Genomic DNA, 18,682 nt, shown 5'->3' with positions numbered 1-18,682 from the left:
AAACATGGTAAAGGAATTTAAAGCTGACTTATGAACTGTGTCATTGCTTGGTTCATACTGGCCTTGCCCAGTTTCTTCTGACCCTGTAAGGTCTCATCCATCTTCAGGGTATTTTCTCCCTGCACTACTGGGTGCTGGGGCTCCTTTCAAAGAGGGCGCAGGATTCCCTCAACTGATAGGATATTTGCAAGTAGAGATGAATTCATGACTGGGCCTGAAGAAAGAAGTGCAAGGGGGCTCTGGAGGCCCAGGTAGTCTAGCCCTTGGTAAAACAGGTAAGCACTGGGAATCCTGGCCATGTAACAGCCATCCCACCTGGATTTTGTGCTGGACTTACTCCAAGTTAAGCAGCATTTCTCCAAGTCCCACTTGCCTTTTGGCCCAAAGGCAGCTCTGAGCAATGGCTCCTAGAAGCAAAGTGCAAATTTTCTCCAAGCCAAGCAGCACTGAGCACACCACCATAGCTGGTACGTGCCATCCACCCAAGATCCTCTTCTCCACCAATCCCTACTTCACCAGGCTGCGGGTATCTGAACCACAGAGCGTACTGCCAATTAGACAGGATTTTGACACCCACATCTTATCATATCTAGGCAGAATAGCATCACAAACCTGGTTACAGGTAAAACTCATTAAATGGTGCAGTGTATTGACTTTGGCAGACTGCAAGACCCTTTCCCAACCCAGCAGGTGGGGAGTCAGGAGTTCATAGAGTACCATCCTCCATACCACACTGCTGGCATCACACTGTTTGGCTTCTGCTGGCATTGCCGTCTGTCTTGCCAGGATGGACCTGTTACAAAAAAGGGAAACAACCTTCACAGCTTATCTTTCTCTTCACATGAGGTAGGAATGAGTGACAGATTATTACACTGTTCCTGCTCAGTTTCTTGTCTTAAGCAGCCAAAAGATATTCTCCTCCCTCAGAAAAGAGGTTCAATATTATTTTTTGTCCAAAGTTTAGATTTAATGCAAACATCTTTTTAATCTGTTCGTTTCCAAATGCAATCCAAACAGCTGTAAAAGGACTACTACTACTACTACTAAACGACTGCCTCTTAAGAGTTTACAAATACTCACAAACGTATTGAAACATGGGTGGTTTCAGTATTGACAGAGAAAAAACCATTAGAGGGAAGTTAGTGGTTTGAATATCTGTTTATTTAGTACACACAAGAAAGTTACCACTGCAGTTTCAAAAGTGGAAAACATGGCAACTTTTCTTTTTCCGTGGTAATGGAGAAATAACAGATGACAAAGTACTACAACCAGGTATTTTATTTGTTATTTTACTCAGACACATACACACACACAAGCATACATACATCCTCTCCAAGAATTAAGGTAAAGGTCTTAAAAATATAATAAAAAAGTCAATTAAAAAAATATCAAAACTTTTTGCATTAGAAAGATTGTTTCAATTTTCCGGCAGAAGATTAATGTGACTGAAGCTATTCTAGTTCTTAGCTGAAATGCTGCTTATGTTGAGAGAAAGGTACACTACCAGTATTCTCATTTGCCATGAACATGGGGTTTGTTTGGGGAAAAAAAAACAACTTATTCTGCACAGGTATGAAAGCTTTCATACATACATGTTATTCTCCTCAGTGAATGTACTATTTGCTGACAAGCTCATTTGCTGACATGAGATTTATTGTCTATATTCTATTACAGATCTTTCAAAAGAAATAATAGTCAACTTGCTTTGCCATATCCAGTGTTTTACTAGGATAAAACACAAACGGGAGTTAAATTTTCCTTTAGGTATCATGCTGGTAGTTTCACAGTTCACATAAAAAGGAGCCTTACTCTAGCTAATCATGGTTATACTCCTAGTTCACAGTGCTGAAGTAATAAAGAGTTACCCAGTGTATACCTGTCAATCATCATCCAGATGAATTAAAAAGAAGTGGTCCTAGAGATAGGTCATGTAGAAGGTATATGTTAAGGCTTCTGCAGTACAGTATAGCTAACCAGTACTCACCTAAACACATTAAATTTGTGATAAAGTATCTATGCATCAGCAACTTACATTTTAAAAAAATACAGTTCAAGTTTTTTGATTGCACACATATATGCTGACTGCTGAGCACTATTAACATCTTAAGCTAGGAACAATTAAATATTCAACTTAATCTTCATATTTTTAAAAGTTTCAGCTCTGTGGCTGAAGACTTCTTTCCAGGTAAGCACATTTCTTCTGAAAAAAAGGTCCAAAGACAGCTTGATGACACAGGTAACCTGTGCATCTCCTGCAACCAAAGAGGCAGTGAATCTAATGAGACAGTCACTCACCATCCTTCCCAACACCTGCAAGAGAACCATGAAGTTGCTCCACAGAAACAAGGTACTGGTAATCAAGCAGTAAAAGGAGTGTATGCCACTCCTAAGCAGGGTATTAAATAACAGCATGAGGTGCCTCCTCTGCTTCCTCCATGGCACCTGCTAGCATTCTTTCATTTGTAGGCACAATGAAAGTCATGAAAAACTGGTGTTCTCCCAGATAGAAAATACAGTATTTATTTGATAGAGTAAATGAACCAAATCACACAGCACCAAGCAACCCTTGTTATGCTTATACCTTTGGTATTTGTTTTAAATGAGAAAAATTAACACGTAAAAATAAGTCTCTGTTCCTTTTCAACAAGCAAGTTTAATTTTGAGGTTTCGTTGGTGAAGATTAAGCAGGAGTGCTAATAAGAATTTATGCAATGAGTTGAGCACGAAGATTGTACAACACATTTGCAAGCACCTGAATGTCTACTGTTACAGGAGACAGATTACTAAAAAAACCAGGTTTTAGCCAGTTTTTAATAAAAAGATAAAGAGGTAGAGCAACACAGCCAGTGACCAATGAGCATGTGTAAAGATTTATCCTGAAACACTTCTGTTTCAACTTGTTGAAAAAAAATGTTAGAATTTGTCATTAATTGGTTGTTGTTACAGCCAATCCTCATGCTACAAGAATCAGCGATTTCTTCCAATAAATTTATAAAAGTCTCTAGTCACATAGGGAAATGTAAAAGTTTCTAAAGGAGACAGACACAGGATTTTTGGAATTATAAAACACCCTGTGTCTTTTTATCACTTGTTTTCTATTGCACAGAAAGGATAGAGAACAAATGTTTCTAAGTATTCACCTATCTGATCATAAAACTTCTATAAAAATCACTTTTTCCCTCTTATGCCAATACTAAAAAAATGCTTATACCAGTTAAGCATAATGATGACAGGTTTTGCTGCTATATGAGATTTACTGATGCCCTGTATTCTATGAGATACTCTGGATAAATTTGCTGCTTCTCAAAGATGACAAAGATAGAAGGGTTTAAAGAGTCATTCACACAACTGTCGTAGAAGCTTTGGCTGTCCTTCATGGGAGGCCGAACATAATCAGAACTACCACGAGTGAACTCCCCCACCAGCACTCGTGCCAGAAACATGGTCTTGCATGAGTCTGTCCCACAGTACTTGTCAGAGTAAGATGCATCCCTTGCAAAATAGCTTCCTGCAGAAGAGACACCAAGACAGAGTTGGTAAGTCACCAAAATTGTAGGGAAGAAAGCCATAACAGTGTGAAAGTGAATTAATAAACAAATCCATAAAGCAGCTCATGAACAGCCTTTCCAAAGCCTTCCCTTTTTCTATATGTCCCTCTTAGTGAAAATGATCACTGTGCATTACCTACACTTTTTATTTTTCACAGCACACATATTTAAAAGCCATCCAAGTAATGTTTTAAATGTCATCATATTCCTATAGAAGATTTCCTCCTGACCCTAGATGTCCACCTTCCCCAATCCCACCCAACTTCATCTCCTGACGGGGGCTATTAACAGTCATCAGAATATTTCTGAGTTACAAAGTATTCAATCAGAAAGCTAGGCTAGTCAGCCAGTCAGTCTGTCTTGGCTATTGCACTTGGTATGTTGGTAATTCCCTGTACACAGGACAATGTAAAGGAATATAATTTGCTAACAAGGCATTCCATAACCAGAATGTCATTTGGATTCCTGGGGAATTAAAAAAAAAAAAAAAAAAAAAAGCCATGTTGCCTTTCTCTAGGAGTTTGGAAAAACTGAACAGAAGTAATCCTGGAGTCTTGCAGAAACCATCCCTAGATCAGGCCTCTCCTAAGTCTGTCTTTCCTTGCAAGGATTGAGTGGAGCATAGAGGTCAAGGCCTTTCAGTATGCCTTAGCTCTAAATGACCATTGCCAAAGTCAGCTATGTTGCCCACATCATCACATTGAGAAGCCCTAGACTTTTTAACTTTACACCTCTGCAGTAAATACTGAGAATTTTTTAGCAAGTCTAATGAAAGAGCTGAAAAACAACCTTTGCCGTAGACTGTCCCATTAAGGCCACAGATTCTCCAGTCGAAGTTTTGCTGACAGATGGCATCGATGTCTTTTTTATTGGTCCCATGAAATAAAAATCGCTCATCTGCTGCCTTTCCACCATTGGTCTTCTGCATTAGCTCCTTCTGCCTGCAATAAGAAGCAGTGTCTCTGCAGTTCCACAGCAGCCATACCCACAGGTTCCAGCCATGCTCATTATACAGAAATGCCTCCACATATTTAACATTAAAAATGTGGGGTTTTTCATTCACTGCCTGTGGGGAGGAGGAATCTTAGCAGTAGTTTTTTTTCCAAAACACAGGAGTTCATGGAGTTAAGGCTTTTCCTCCATGAGTTTTGCATTTAATTTTGGAGGCTGTTTTAGTTTTCACCAGCTGCAAGACAGTGTTTTTGCTAGATGTGACTGATAAGCAGCTCCAAGGCTCCACTGGAAGGCAGCTGTTCTGGACACAGGCCTGACAGAAGTCAGAACCACTTACTCAGGAGCAAGGATTCCTCCCACGTAGCTCATCTGACTAATTCTAAGTTTTATGTCTTGAGTGAGTTTTGGTTTTGTTGATACCTCTTTATCTAAATGTTGATATTGGCTAGGTATTTCAGTGGGAGAGGGAAAGCAGATGCATTTCAGGAATGTATGTGTCTATCTTTAGCACACAGCACACAGATAACTGCAGAAACAGCAAACTTCATGCATACATACCAGACCAGTATTTTACACGTACCACTGATAGAGTTCCCACAGAGATGGGTTCTGAACTCTACAAATTCTTTTAATAGTTGTTTTGGGCATTGTACGTTGAAAGTCCATCTTGACTTTCTTGTACTCTTCAGAAGAACTGTCAAGCTCAATCAACTGTAAAGAAAATTTTGAAAAGTTACTCTCTTCTTTTACTAAATCATAACAAAGCCACCCTACCAAGTACACTACTTAGACCTTTTAATATCACACCTTCTGTGAAGCAGAGGTATGAACAGTAGAAACTACCTTGGAAAAAAAGCAGATTAAAGATCTCTGCTCTGTAAAAGTGAGCTCTTATCTAGGGAATGTTAACTCCTGGTGTTTATGACACCCAGGCTGCTCTCTCACAGGACATTAAAGGGTCTGCATGCTTTTGTGCACCCACTCAGCTACTCTTAATATTTGGGTCAAGATACATATGTATGCATATATCAAGCAGTACCAAAATCCACAGCAGAAATGAGCAGATAAATAAAAAAGTAACAGAGAATTTATGTTGCAGAAAAACAAAGACTCTTTTTTTAGATTTTTTAGTTTATACTCCCTACAGCCATTTAACACAAACTGCACTGCCTGTTGTGTTTCTAAATAAAGAGAAAAGGCTTTATTTGAACAAACATTTTTAGGGAAGAGTATGGTGACACAAACAAAAATCAGGTCCTTACATGACTATCATGTTTTCCATAGGAACATAAAAAAATGTCAGCATTAGCCTTCCCTACTTTTTACTGCCAATTTCTTGAGGATTTGCATTTTGCAAGTTAGCAATTTTAAGCTTCAGATAAGATCTTCTCTGTAGGTATAGTTACTGGAGTTGACAGAGGAGGTGGTGCAAGCACACAGGAAAAGGCAAATGGTTCAGGTATTATCTGGGCTGTGTTACAAAGGTAAACAAGTTCATCCTACTGGAGTTATGGAACGTATTAATAAACTATACCATCCTGAACAGGCTGTCCAGAGTGGTTGTGGAGTCTCTCTGGAGATATTCAAAACCCACCTGGACACAATCCTATGTAACCTGCACTAGGTGAACCTGCTTTAGCAGGGGAGTTGGACTCGATCTCCAGAAGTCTCCCCTTCCAAGTCCAACCATTCTATGAACTCTCCTGATATCAACAGTTCTCCATAGATGCACAAAAGTCTACCTATACACAGCTCAGGGAATGGTTACCCTGAAGTTCAGGGTAAATCATGTGATTTACTTCTGATACTTCAGTGCACGTTGGACTTCAAAACTATGTATTCTGGGCACCAATAATAGGCTTGTTAACACGGTAGAAGCTTCAGGCAAATTTGCCAAGGCAAGGGATCAACAGTAGCAGTGAAAGCCAGTGTCACCACAGTTATACTGCCACCATTTGTTTAAATTTGAGTTTAGTTTCACCTGTAGGTCTGCCCAATGTGATACCAGGCTCAAATTTACCAACACCTCTTCATTATATTACCTAAGAAACAATAATTTACAAAAGCCAAGAAACACTGAAGTGAAACCTTACACGACAAAATTGATAGAAAGAAGAAACCAAAAAGCTCCAAACCTTGAATCCCAGTTCAGGTAGGGCAGATTTGTCCCAGTGAGCTGGAATGCCCTTAAACTCTTCTGTATGTTTAATGCCCCTGTAGATTACAAAACATTACAAATAGGCAGTTAATATAAAACAAAACACTACATTTTATGTACATATGATACTAAACATTTTTGTCAAGCTTAGAGAGAGTATAGGCAACTGAACATATTCAGAAATACTTCAAAACTGTCATTTCAGTTCAACACATGAAAATATTTGTTCCAAATCATCATGTCAAGACTTATGGCAGGAAGAAAGATGCCAAGCAAGTTAAAAAAAAAAAAAAAAAGATATACACTGAACTAAACATGTAATGATTTCTCTTAGTTGCAGAGTTGAATCCGTAAAAGCTCTGCTACACTGGAGTAGATAAATACAAATGCATCCAGTATCACATCAGTACGACAGAAACAGCCCTCCCTGCTACTTCCACCCCAATTTTAATTAGTGTGTTTAGCTGCTCTTTTTGGTGGTGCTTAAGCAAGCACTGTGTGCTGCAAGGGAATTGGCTGCTACATGCAATTATATCTCCTTGCAAACTCCCACCTTTTGCTCCACCTTAACAACTAGTACTTTCCTCTCAGATTGTCTGGTTGCTCTCAAAAGAATTATTTGTGAACTTGTACTTAGCTTTGAAAATTATTCATCTCACAAAGAGCTAATAAGCATAAACATTATTGCATCCATCTGTATTAGCTGTTCTAGTCAGCAGCTCCCTAAAACATTGCTATATGTTGAATTATTTCCTATGTTTCCACACTTTCTATGCCAAGCCCAAACTTTCTTCACCCCTAAGGTTTCTGAGTTGCTTGAAAACTGTTGGCCAGGCTGCAATACTATCCTGGCAAGACATTGTTGTAGGAAAGGTATGTCTCTTTCCCTCTCAATGCCTTTCACAATTGCCTTAAAAGCTACTTCTTCACCTTATTTACAGCCATGGAAGATGCTGCATTCACAATGCACTAAATCCATCACTTCAGAATAAGCAGCTGCAGTTTACCTGGCTCTTGTGCTTTCTACCTCTGTCTGAGAGACAAATTTAGGTCTTCTGCAAATCTTTCTCTCTGTTGTGAAGCGAAGGTTTTTCTGAATCATGGCTGGGAAAACAAACAAAACCCCCTGAACAATCACAAAGATGTTTTAGAAAGCTTTCACACTCCAGCAACATTTGTCACTAAGTTGTTTTGTCAAAAACATTGACAAAAAAGGCACTGAGCTTTTTTTTTCTACTCTTGCTCTTAATTTTACAGAAAATGACAGACATTGGTAGCTATTTTCCGTTCATTTTTCCATCAGCCACACTTAAACAGGATAATTTCAAAATAAGTATTTACTTTTTCTCCATGGATTGCATCCCTCCTTCTCAATATGCAGTCAAGATACCAGTTCCCTACATTTAGTCATAGATTTCAAATCCTATAAACAGAACCTAAGACCTATCACAGGCCATTAATTTTTATAGACCACCAACAGAAACTAGTCACAGTAACCTGACTTAGCGGCATTCCTTCTGGATCTTGGAACCTTTGCAACTATTGCGACATCATACTAACAATTAAGAATCAGTAGCAACCAGGACAATAAGGCCTCATCTTCAGAGATACACAGGAAAACAAACAAAAAAACCCTCTTGGCACCAACAAGCCTAGAAGCTAAGTTTTGGGGAATATCTACACAGCATATATTTGCCTAAGTCACTAAAAAAGCCCAAACCTCAGAAAAGGGATTGATTTACTACTCAATTTTCCCTTCTAAGCCAGACAAGTTTCACCAGCATTGCTTCTGACTGAATTACAAACAGGAAATCACATGCCCTTTCTGTTTTTCTGTGTTTTGTTGGGGTTTTCGGGGGAGTTTTTGTTTGTTTACTTTGGGTTTGTTTTTTGTTGTTGTTTTTGTTGTTGTTGTTTGTTGTTTTGTTTTGGTTTTTTTGGTTTTTTGTGGTTTTTTTTTGGTTGGTTGGGTTTTTTTCAGGCAGAATTAGACAGTAATGGAGAATTGGATCAAAGACAACTACACGAAAATGACAGTCTAGGCAGGCTGATTCCTACCACTGTTTTCCATAATTTTGAAAAGGATATCAGGAAAGGCAACAACTCAGAGAAGACAGTGCCATTACAAGTGGCTTATGTGTCCTGAACTCTTGGGAAACACATCTTCCTACTTTGACATAGTTGAGGTATTTCCTCAGTCTTTCTAGGTAGGATGAAAATATCTGCATAAACCTTGCAATGCTAAGGATTGTCTGGACCCTATACCTTGCCCAAGTATTTTTTTTTTCTGCCAACCAGTGATTAAAGCAGACCAGAAGCTGGCTTGGTCAAGTCTTCTAGAAGTTCCTCACCATCTGTGTTGGTGCCAGCATAAATGACACTCCGAAGACACTCCAAAACCTAGCACAGGAACTTCTCAAAAATAACAGGTCTGAAAGAACAGGAATGCCACTTTGCCTATGTGAACAGCTCTTATCCTGAGAAATTTGACAGAAGCTTTAACTGTTGCAATTCAAAGTTCAAATTTCTCCCTTCTATCTCCTGTAATGAAGTAGTTTAAAACCTCAAGAGCCCTTGGAGGGAGGGACAAAATCAAAGAACAAAAAAAATGGAACCTACTTTCAAAATTTAATTCATATTCATGCCTTCCAGCTTTGAAGTTCAGCTTTGGAGAACCTTTGGCTATATAAGCTTTCTCCAGGTCATCACTGGAGACCGTAGCAGCTACATGAAGATCATCCTGTCAGGCCAAAAATAGAGAAGAAAAGTTTCTCCTGGTCTGTTATATGCAATCAAGTTTAAAACCCAACAACTCTGATATCTATGGTAGCTGCAGTATGTATCACCTTTTGGGAATTATAGCAGCTATCAGACAAAAGCCAGTGTATTAAACAGTTGCAGCTGCCCCTAAAACAAACTAAACACTGTTACAAAGTTTAAGTTTATACTGCAAAGGGCACACTGTGAGAAGTACTGCTGAGAGTGTGCTGTGTTTTAACCCCAGCCAGAAACTCAGTACCAAACTCAGTACCATGCAACTCGCTGGCTCACTACCACCCCCCAACACCCTGCTGGGATAAGGAGGAAAATGGTAAAGTGGATTAAGAACAGTTTAGTAATTGAAATACAGTAAAATATAATAATAGGAGCCATAATAATAAAAATAATTGTAATATTTGTGAAGGAAAGAAAAAAGAGAGAGAAAGGAATAAAGCCCAAGACAGACAAGTGATGTACAATTGCTGACCACCTGCTGACCAATGCCCAGCCTGTCCCTGGGGAGTGATCAGCCTCTGCCAGATAACTTCCCACAGTTTTTATGTTGAGTGTGATGTTTAAATGGTATGGAATATCCCTTTGGCCTGTTTGGGTCAGCTGTACTGGCTGTGCTCCCTCCCAGCTTCTTGCACATCTCCTCAGCAGCAGAGCATGGGAAGCTGAGAAATCCTTGATTTAGAGTGAGCACTGCTTAGCAACAACTAAAACCTCAGTGTTTGATCAATGTTATTCTCCAAAAATCCAAAACCACTGTGCCAGCTACTAGGGAGTGAATTAACTCTATCCCAGCTGAAACCAGGACAGACCATACATTCACCAACTAGACCAAAAAAGAGGCAGAGTACAAATCGGAGAAGGAAATTTTAGTCAGGAGCAAAAAAAGAATGTATGAATGCGATCCTATCCGATGTGACTCACTGAGTAATTATCTGTCAGTAATACTTATGACTCACCAGTGATCACTCCCCTACCTGAACCCATCAAATTCCCAGGGAAAAGATCCCATTAGGCCTTTAAAGTCTATCTGTGCAATATCAGTGAGAGGAAGAGGGTGACAAAAGAGGGAAAGGATAGAAACACACTGTACTTTTCAGAAGTTCTGCATTTTTAACACAGAGTTGAGAGTCTCCCCATTCCTCCACACTTACTTTTTTCCCATACTCCTGCCACATGCCATATTCATCTTTCCAGTACCAGATCCATTCTGTTGTAAGAATGAAGTGAGGGGGTTTGGTCACAGAGGAGGCTGTAGAAAGACGCCTAACCTTTGCAAAACCACAGCACATACTGAGAAAACAGATACATGCCATGACAGAGCCACTTTCAGTAACGCCATTAGTAAATCTATTAAAAAAAAAAAAAAGGAGAAAAAAATCAGAACTGTTTGTGAAGCTTTATTCAGAGGTTCAGAAGCCCATCACAAATTTGTGAATTAAGCCAACATCACCAAAAAGCAGAACGCAAACCTCCACTTTCCACAAAAATCCCAGCTCTGTCTTGTGTTGGTACATATTTTGCGTCACATTGGTTCCATGGGCAGTAACCATTATCCACTTGTAAATTAGTGAGTTACATCAGATGAACAGAAACAGTGGAAAACACGCATTGCCTTCTTCTTGCTAACCAACCATGTTCTACACAGAACACTGTCATAACTTAAGAAGGGCTTCAAACAGCCCCTAACACAACATAAGAGGGATAGGTAAATTTTCCAGCATGAGATGCAGCATATTGGTGTGAGCCCCTTTCAATACCCTCTTTGTGGGATTTAACCAGTTCCAAGATCTTAAAAGGTATTTTCATATTCCTACTGTGCTCTGCACCCAAGAGTATCTCTCTCTGTCTCTCTCCCTAGGTACACAAGGTATTCTGCCAGTTCAACAATACAGACTGCAGGAAAAGGCAGAAGGAGGGCAAATCTCATGCAAAGTGAGGTTAGCAGGAGAACACCAAATAAAGCTACTTATGTAATGACCGCAACAAAACTGTCAAAATTTATAGCCACTAAGGGCCTGGTACAATATAGCAAACTCAAAACATTATTAAACCTTAAAAGTGTTTATACCTGGTCTTATTTGGGTCACAATATGCTTTTTCTATTTCTTCCATATTCTTCAAGTCCTTCCAGGTATTGCCATCAGAGATCTGCCATCTATATGGCAAGTGAAAATGAGTTCTGATACACTTTTCTGAAAAAGTTTTTAAAACAAGAAGTATTATTTTTACAGGCTATGAGAAAACTCCAACATTTCAAGGCTGTAGACCTAGCTGGTGAAACCACAAAAAGCATAGTCAAGGAAAGTGTTTACCTATGGAATCATTACAAGCAGTAGTTCAGAATCTTTCAGCATAAGCAAACAACATTTAATTTCTGGGCTTAGGTAGAAGTTCAGTTTCTGTACCCACTAGATTCTCTTTGCCCATTAAAACTGCACAGACCATTCTGTCTTCTCAGTTTCAGAGACAAAAATGAATCGAGACCACAAGTTCATAACACTGTAGACTCAAACATCTGTGCTTAACCACTACTTCACAAAGTAGTATTATTAAGGAAAAAAACAAAACACAACAGTGCTTAGTTTTAGGATAAGAGGAGAACTGTGTGGTTTAATTCCAGATGGTAACAAAGCATGACACAGCCACTCCCAATTTCCCTGGTGGGATGAGGAGGAGAACAGGAAAAAGGTAAAAGCCATGGGTTGAGATCAGAACATTTTAATAACCGAAATAAAGTACAATACAATAACAACAACAATTATATATATACATAAAAGTGGGATAACAAAAAGCAAGAGAGGAATAAAGCCTAAGACAGATGAGCGATGCACACTACAGTTGCTCACCACTCACTGACTGATGTCCAGCCCATCCTCGAGCAGCAATCAGCCCCTCCCCACAATTTATATGATGTTCTAATGGTTCTATGCCCCTTGGGCAAGCTCAAGCCAGCTGTCCTGGCCACGCTCGTTTGCAAAGCACGGGAAGCCGAAAAGTTCTTGACTTTGGGTAAACCTTACTTAGCAAGAACTAAAACATCAATGTGTTATCAATGTTATTCTCACACAGAGGTATAGAGCTATATACCTTAAAACTTAAAACTATGTAACAAAATCATGTAGTTTAACCTGTACAGCTTATCATTAAAGGTCAGGCAGTCTCAGCAGAAAGGAATTTCTTAAGAGACAGAGAGTAACTTTATTTTGAAGCGAAGCTGATAAAGCTGATGAACTAGACATAATTGTCCTCATGGTTGTACAAAACTGTACAAAGTGCACAGCCACTGACTTCAAGGGCAAGAAAATGTGCCTAAGTAAGAGTTCAAGAAAAGGACAATGTGAGGAGGACTATGGAACAAACAAGAATGACCCCTCTGAAGGACCACCGACTCAAAATGGGAGGCATGTCCTAGAGAGGAACAATTCTGGGAAAGAAGTGGAACAGTATTAGGTAACGCTTTGAATTGTTAATTAGGTAACTAAATAAAAGCAAGAGGTTTTTAAGTGTTATGTGGAGTTCAAAGAGTCAGTATGTAGTCACTTGTCAGCAGGAGCGAAGGTGACATCACCAGTACAGGTATGTACAAACCCGAGGGCAGTTTCACAGCAGAAAAGGTAACTTAACTACAGGGAAAGTGAAGGAGGCTGCACCACATAGGTCACGTGAGAAAGTGTGCAGTACTTCAGAGAGCTAAAGAACACTAAGAAGGAAATGGATGACAGAAGGACAACAAGAAAGCTGGCACAGCAGCCTTCTTCCTGGACAAGCTGGAACATTTTGAAAGGGAGAGAGCTGAAACAGAACAGAGGAGTACTAGAAGAAACAAGGGAGTATCTGTTGTATCTTTCCTATTTAGAAATGTGACTCCTATCGTTCAGCAAGTACCTTAGGTAAACACAGGTGGAGTAGCCAATCTTCAAGCACAGGTAGATATTATACATTCCAGAGGAAAATAAAACGGCTCCTTTGTTTGGTATACCAAATAGAACAAACACTTGCCTACCAGCACTCAAGACTGCAGTGAGATTTAACTAAAGATAAGCATAAGCTCTACAGTTTCCTGTTTCTGTGAAAGATGTCGATCACCTCTTTATGAGAAAGGGAAAATACAATGGGCTTGATACAGTCTATACTGATACTTCATACAACCTACCTTTAAAGCCACAACTTTTGTACAGATGATATAAACAGATCTGTTCTGATTCATCATCTTTTGTAGCTGCAGACTCTCCTCTAGAGCTGTGTTTCTCTAGAGGGGGGAAAAGACTTATTAATATACTTTGTATAAAAGCCTTCTTAAAAATGCTGCTATCAGTAGGGAAGACACCTAAAGCCAGTGTTTGTAACAACATAACTGCATTTAGCTTCAGAGAGACATTGTAGCCTTTGATAATCTTGTATACTCAAAAGTTCCATCACTGTATCCATTCTTTCTGAACAAGACTTTCCTGTAACTCCTAATTTCTTCAAATACAGTTTTTAGCTATCACTGCAAAACAAGAATAGAATCCAATGCCTTTACACTTCCAGATGGACTTGAGTTAACCATGCATTCCACACAGCTGATCCCACTGGCAGCTATAAAATATGAAGCTTCAAAATTTGATACATGTGTAAAATAAACCACTGGAGGCAGAATAGTGGAGATGAACATACACGCTTGGATTTTCCATTCTGTTATCCTTTTTTTTTTCCTGCTAAATTATACTTAACTTACAATTCTAAGGAACTTCAAAAGAAAAGAGCAAACAAAATATTACATCTCTAAGAAGTAACTAGGATAGTGCTGTCTCTGAATTCTTGTGATAAATAATTGCTACATTAATGAAAAAAAATTGAATAGTTATAATCAGACACAACACTCCTATTCCTGAAGTTCTCTACCTTTATGTTTTTTACAAAAAAAAACCCCAAACTATAGACCTCCCTATTTCCAGTTCCTGTTACGATCCCAAGTCTTGAAATTCACGTCACTTGTCAAGACACAAATTTCTGTCGATGAGATAGGTCCCTCCTAAAACACAAGTCAAAATGTGAATTCAGTTTTCTTAATGACACCTGTGAGAACTATAGTGACCCTTCTTCTGACGCTTTCAAAAGATGGTATCACTTACCTTTGGATGGTGAAGTCTTGGTCTCTTCTATGTCATGCATGTTCCTGTTGCCGTTTTTGATGTCATACATGTTTCTATAGAGAGAAGGTAGTTTCTCAATGTTGTCTAAGCTCAGTCCCTGTTTCAGCAGTTTCTCAAAACATTCTGACTTTAATAAGTCATGGCATCGTTTGCAGGTGTTGCCAAATCTGCACTGTCCCCGCAAAAAGTACTGGCAAACATGCAGTTTGGTGCAGGCTGTTTTAAAGGTACAAGATCCATAAGGTCCATCACCTTTGTTATAATGCAAGCAGACCTTGGGTAGAGAAAGAAAGAAAGATTTTAAAGATTAAGGTACAATGTACTCATATAGACTGTTTGAATCCATGATTTTTAAATGTTTGCAACTGTGAGTAGACATTTGCTTTTAAAAGATACATTTCTTCTTGTTTTCCAAATGATTGTCTGTAAGAATATTGTCTGCTGGAAGATCTTTCTAAACATTAGCAGGGCAAGGGAAAAACTAACATTCTCAAGCAGCTGGAATTTAGCGCTAAGTCACATAAATGTAGGATAGCGGGTTTTATTGTGTCACCAACTTTTGATTTTCTAGTTTTTGAACACATAACTTTTTTGACCTGTGTTGATAAAGTAGTACTGGATCTGGCTGGGATGGACTTTACATTCTTCACAACAGATCATAGCATGCTACATTTTGGGTTTGTGACCAAAACAGTGTTGACAACACATCCCTTTGGTCTGTTTGGGTTAGCTGTCCTGGCTATGCTCTGTTTCAGTCTTTTCTGCACCTCCTCTTTGGCAGAGCAAGGAAAACTGAGGAGTCCTTGACTGAAGGTAAGCACTACTCAGTAAAAATCAAAACGTCAGTGGACTGTCAATCTTATTTTCATATTAAATCCAGAACACTCTGTACCCACTACTAGTAAGAAAATTAACTCTATCCCAGCTGAAACCAGGAACAGCCAAACACCACACAGCCATTTGCTCACTTCCCCAAGGGATGAGGGAGAGAATCAGAAAAAAGATAAACACAAGACAGAAACGGAAGGGGAAATAATAGTAATAATTATGATAAAAGAATATACAAAACAAGTCATGCACAATGCAATTGCTCACCACTCCCTGACCAGCCAGTCCCCAAGCAGCGTGCCACCACCCCCTGGCCAACTCCCTCCAGGTTTATTGTTCAGAATGATGTCATATAGTATGGAATATCCCTTTGGCCAGTCTGGGTCAGCTGTCCTTGCTATGTCCCTTCACAGCTTCTTGTGTACTCCCAGTCTATGGGCTGGCAGGGCAGAATGAAAAGCTGAAAAGTCCTTGACTTATTGCAATCACTGCTCAGCAACAACTAAAACATGACTGTGTTATCAACATTTTTCTCATCCTGAATCCAAAACACAGCACTGTATCTACCCCAGCCAAAACCAGGAAATAGTCCAAACTGGCCAAAGGAACATTCCATGTCATAAAATGTCACAATCTTAAAAAAAAAAATAAAAAACGGGAGAGGACAGGGGGAAAGAGGGGGAGGAGGAGAAAGGGGGAAAGATTGGTCTTCCTTACAAGGTGGCCCTTGTTCAGAGACCTGTGGGGCATCGGTCTGCTTAGGTGATGAAGCAGAAGTGTTCCTTTGATACATTTATTTTCTCCCCTTTTTCCTCCACTTGCTAAACTCTCTTTATCTCCATCCACAAGTTTTGTCACTTTTGTTCTTCTTGTTATCTCTCACGTATTCTGCTTATGACAGGGGATTGAGGAGTAAGTGGGGGACTGTTCAAGGGCTTAGCTGCCAGCCAGGCTTAACCCACTACAGGTGAGAAGAGAGGATGCATATATGAAGTTTTACATTTGCATTAAGCTAACTAAGTTGACATCTAACATCTCCATCTCTATTAAGCCTTTTCCACTTAGTGATGCTCACTGACACACAAGGCTCAGAAACTATTACAGTGATACTCACCTCTGGTAAGAGGGAAGGGTCATTTTGGAGCAGAAGCTGGCAAAGTTCATCACTGTCTAAAATCTCAAGCCCATAGCGTTTGAGAACACGGAGATTGTGGTCCGAGTAGAAGTCGTGAGCAAACCTGCATTCTTTCCTACAAGTTAAGAAACCCAACTGCAAAATGAGTGTAACAGACTAGCACTGTTTTGCTATCCCATGGGCATTACACTAAACAGTTTCAAAACCACACTTTCAGAAAAATCCACACTGCTCCTTTATAAAGCAATTATGCGATTTGCAAAACAGATTACACAATTACTCAGAGGATAACTGCCGCGCTACTTCTGATTTCCAGTCACAATAGCGTCTGACAACACTGGGGTTCTTGACCTGCAGCTCGCAACCACGGAAATACCAAGACACGGAGTAGCGCTCCCTTCCCGCTCCACGATCATTCCCCAGCATCCCCCCGCACAAGCTGCGTGCGGGGGCGGGACGGAGCTGGCAGGGACCGTGCGGGAGGGAGCGGCGCTGAGCTGGGCAGGAAGGGCTGCGAGACCCGCGGCCTGTGAAACCACCGTCCATGTCTGTCACTTTGGAAACAGGAACTCAAAAAAAACCAAACCAAAACAAAACAAACAAAAAAAAAAACAAACAAAAAACCACAAACAAACAAACAAACAATCAAAAACCACAACCCAACACACACATACCAAAAACCCCAACCTAATTAAAAAAAAAAAAAAAGGCAACTCCCAAAGACAAACTCACGCAAAAACAAACAACCAAAAACCCTACAAATCAAAAACAACCAACCAAACAAAACCAACGAAAAAACCCAAACAAAAACCCAGGAGGAGAAAGGAGCATTTCCGACACGAAAAGGGCTGCACGGCCAGTACCGAAGCCTCCTTCCAGTGCAGGGGCACACCGTGCCCAACACCGAACCCCCCGACCGCCCCCGGGCCCCCTCGGCACCCCCGGCCAGGGAAGCCGCGCCGCCCGCCCCTCACCTCAGCCCGTGGTTGCGGCAGTGCCCCTTGAGGTGGTACTTGCAGAGGTGCAGCTGCCCGCAGTGCCCCGGGCAGCCCGCGCTGTACTGCTGGCACAGCCGCACGGGGCTGGTGGCCAACACCACGGCCACCTCCGCGGCCGCCGCCGCGCCCGCCTGGCCGGGCCGCTGCACCAGCGTGAAGCGCCCCGTGTCCCGCAGCACGGCCGCCAGCTGCTCCGCCGAGGGCGGGCCCGGCAGCCAGCGCTGCAGCTGGGCCGGCTCCAGGCAGCCGCCGAAGCCGCACAGCACCCGCAGCGCCTCGGCCGCCAGCGCCATGGTGCCGGATCGCCGCCTCCCCCGACTTCCAGGGAGCTCCGCCCTGGGAGAAGCAACGGAAACGGAAACGAAAGCGAAACCGCCGGCGATGGAACGGGCGCCACCCGAAAGGCTTTGCTCCCTCCTCAGCGGGCCTCGGGGCTGTGGTTTGTTTTGGGTGTTTTCAGGCTGGCTAAAGAGGCTGCGCCGCGTGCAGTGGTACTGTGGGAGGGCCCTTCGCATCCCTCCCTTGCCTGGCTCTTAGCATGTGTAGGCTTACTCCAATTTCACCAAAACGGGATGGCAGCTGCAAAGTTGTACAGTTCCCGCAGAAGAAAGTGGCACAGGGAAGAAGAGAGACCACAGCCAAGTCTTCTTCACCGCCTTCAGTTATGGGAAGAAGGCTGGTGTGTGAATGCAGCCATTGTGAGGCACCAGAAAAACATCTCAGTTAGGGCTGCTGACCTGTATGGGGTTTCTGGTGATAAATCATGAAGGCCGCTCTCACACTCCTTTCCTTTCAATATCTAAAATAAAAGCTCAGTCATGGTCATGCATCTGCTGGACATGCAGCTGCTCTGCTTCCAATGCTCACAGAACCACCGTGTCCCTGTGTCTACTTGGACTGCCACTGCACGGCACCAGAATGGGGCCAAACAATGTCCTCACCTTTTAGGAACTCGCAAACTCTTTAGAAGGGTGACCGTTTTTTAATTAAGTACCTTTGTCTGGGTCATTTCGACACTCCTGGTGCTGCATCACAGTCACTCAGAGGCATGTTTTAAATGATGGCAAGGCAAGGTAAAATGCCATTGTTTAAGTCCCACTGGCAGCAGTAGGCATGGGGATTCTCTTTGATGGTGATTCTCATGGAACAAA

At 41.1% G+C, this 18,682-nt stretch overlaps 1 protein-coding gene across 1 annotated transcript; it reads right to left on the bottom strand.

Moving 5' to 3' along the window:
* Window positions 1–1,139: 1,139 nt before the first annotated feature.
* Window positions 1,140–17,839, bottom strand: LOC114056158 (protein mono-ADP-ribosyltransferase PARP12-like). Its single transcript, XM_027881145.1, has 13 exons — window positions 17,508–17,839; window positions 16,513–16,648; window positions 14,550–14,844; window positions 14,223–14,225; window positions 13,589–13,684; window positions 11,504–11,627; window positions 10,587–10,782; window positions 9,280–9,400; window positions 7,668–7,764; window positions 6,638–6,716; window positions 5,083–5,213; window positions 4,338–4,489; window positions 1,140–3,508 (listed from the first exon to the last, which is right to left on the bottom strand). Exons 1-13 carry the CDS (start codon window positions 17,822–17,824, stop codon window positions 3,243–3,245), a joined length of 2,013 nt encoding a protein of 670 aa, XP_027736946.1. The 5' UTR covers window positions 17,825–17,839; the 3' UTR covers window positions 1,140–3,242.
* Between the last annotated feature and the right edge of the window lie 843 nt (window positions 17,840–18,682).

The sequence above is a fragment of the Empidonax traillii genome, unplaced genomic scaffold (assembly GCF_003031625.1).
Source record: "Empidonax traillii isolate 1590-97213 ecotype Southwest subspecies unplaced genomic scaffold, ASM303162v1 scaffold84:size2688230, whole genome shotgun sequence".
NCBI lineage: Eukaryota > Metazoa > Chordata > Aves > Passeriformes > Tyrannidae > Empidonax > Empidonax traillii.
This window is presented reverse-complemented; position numbering and strand designations above follow the sequence as displayed.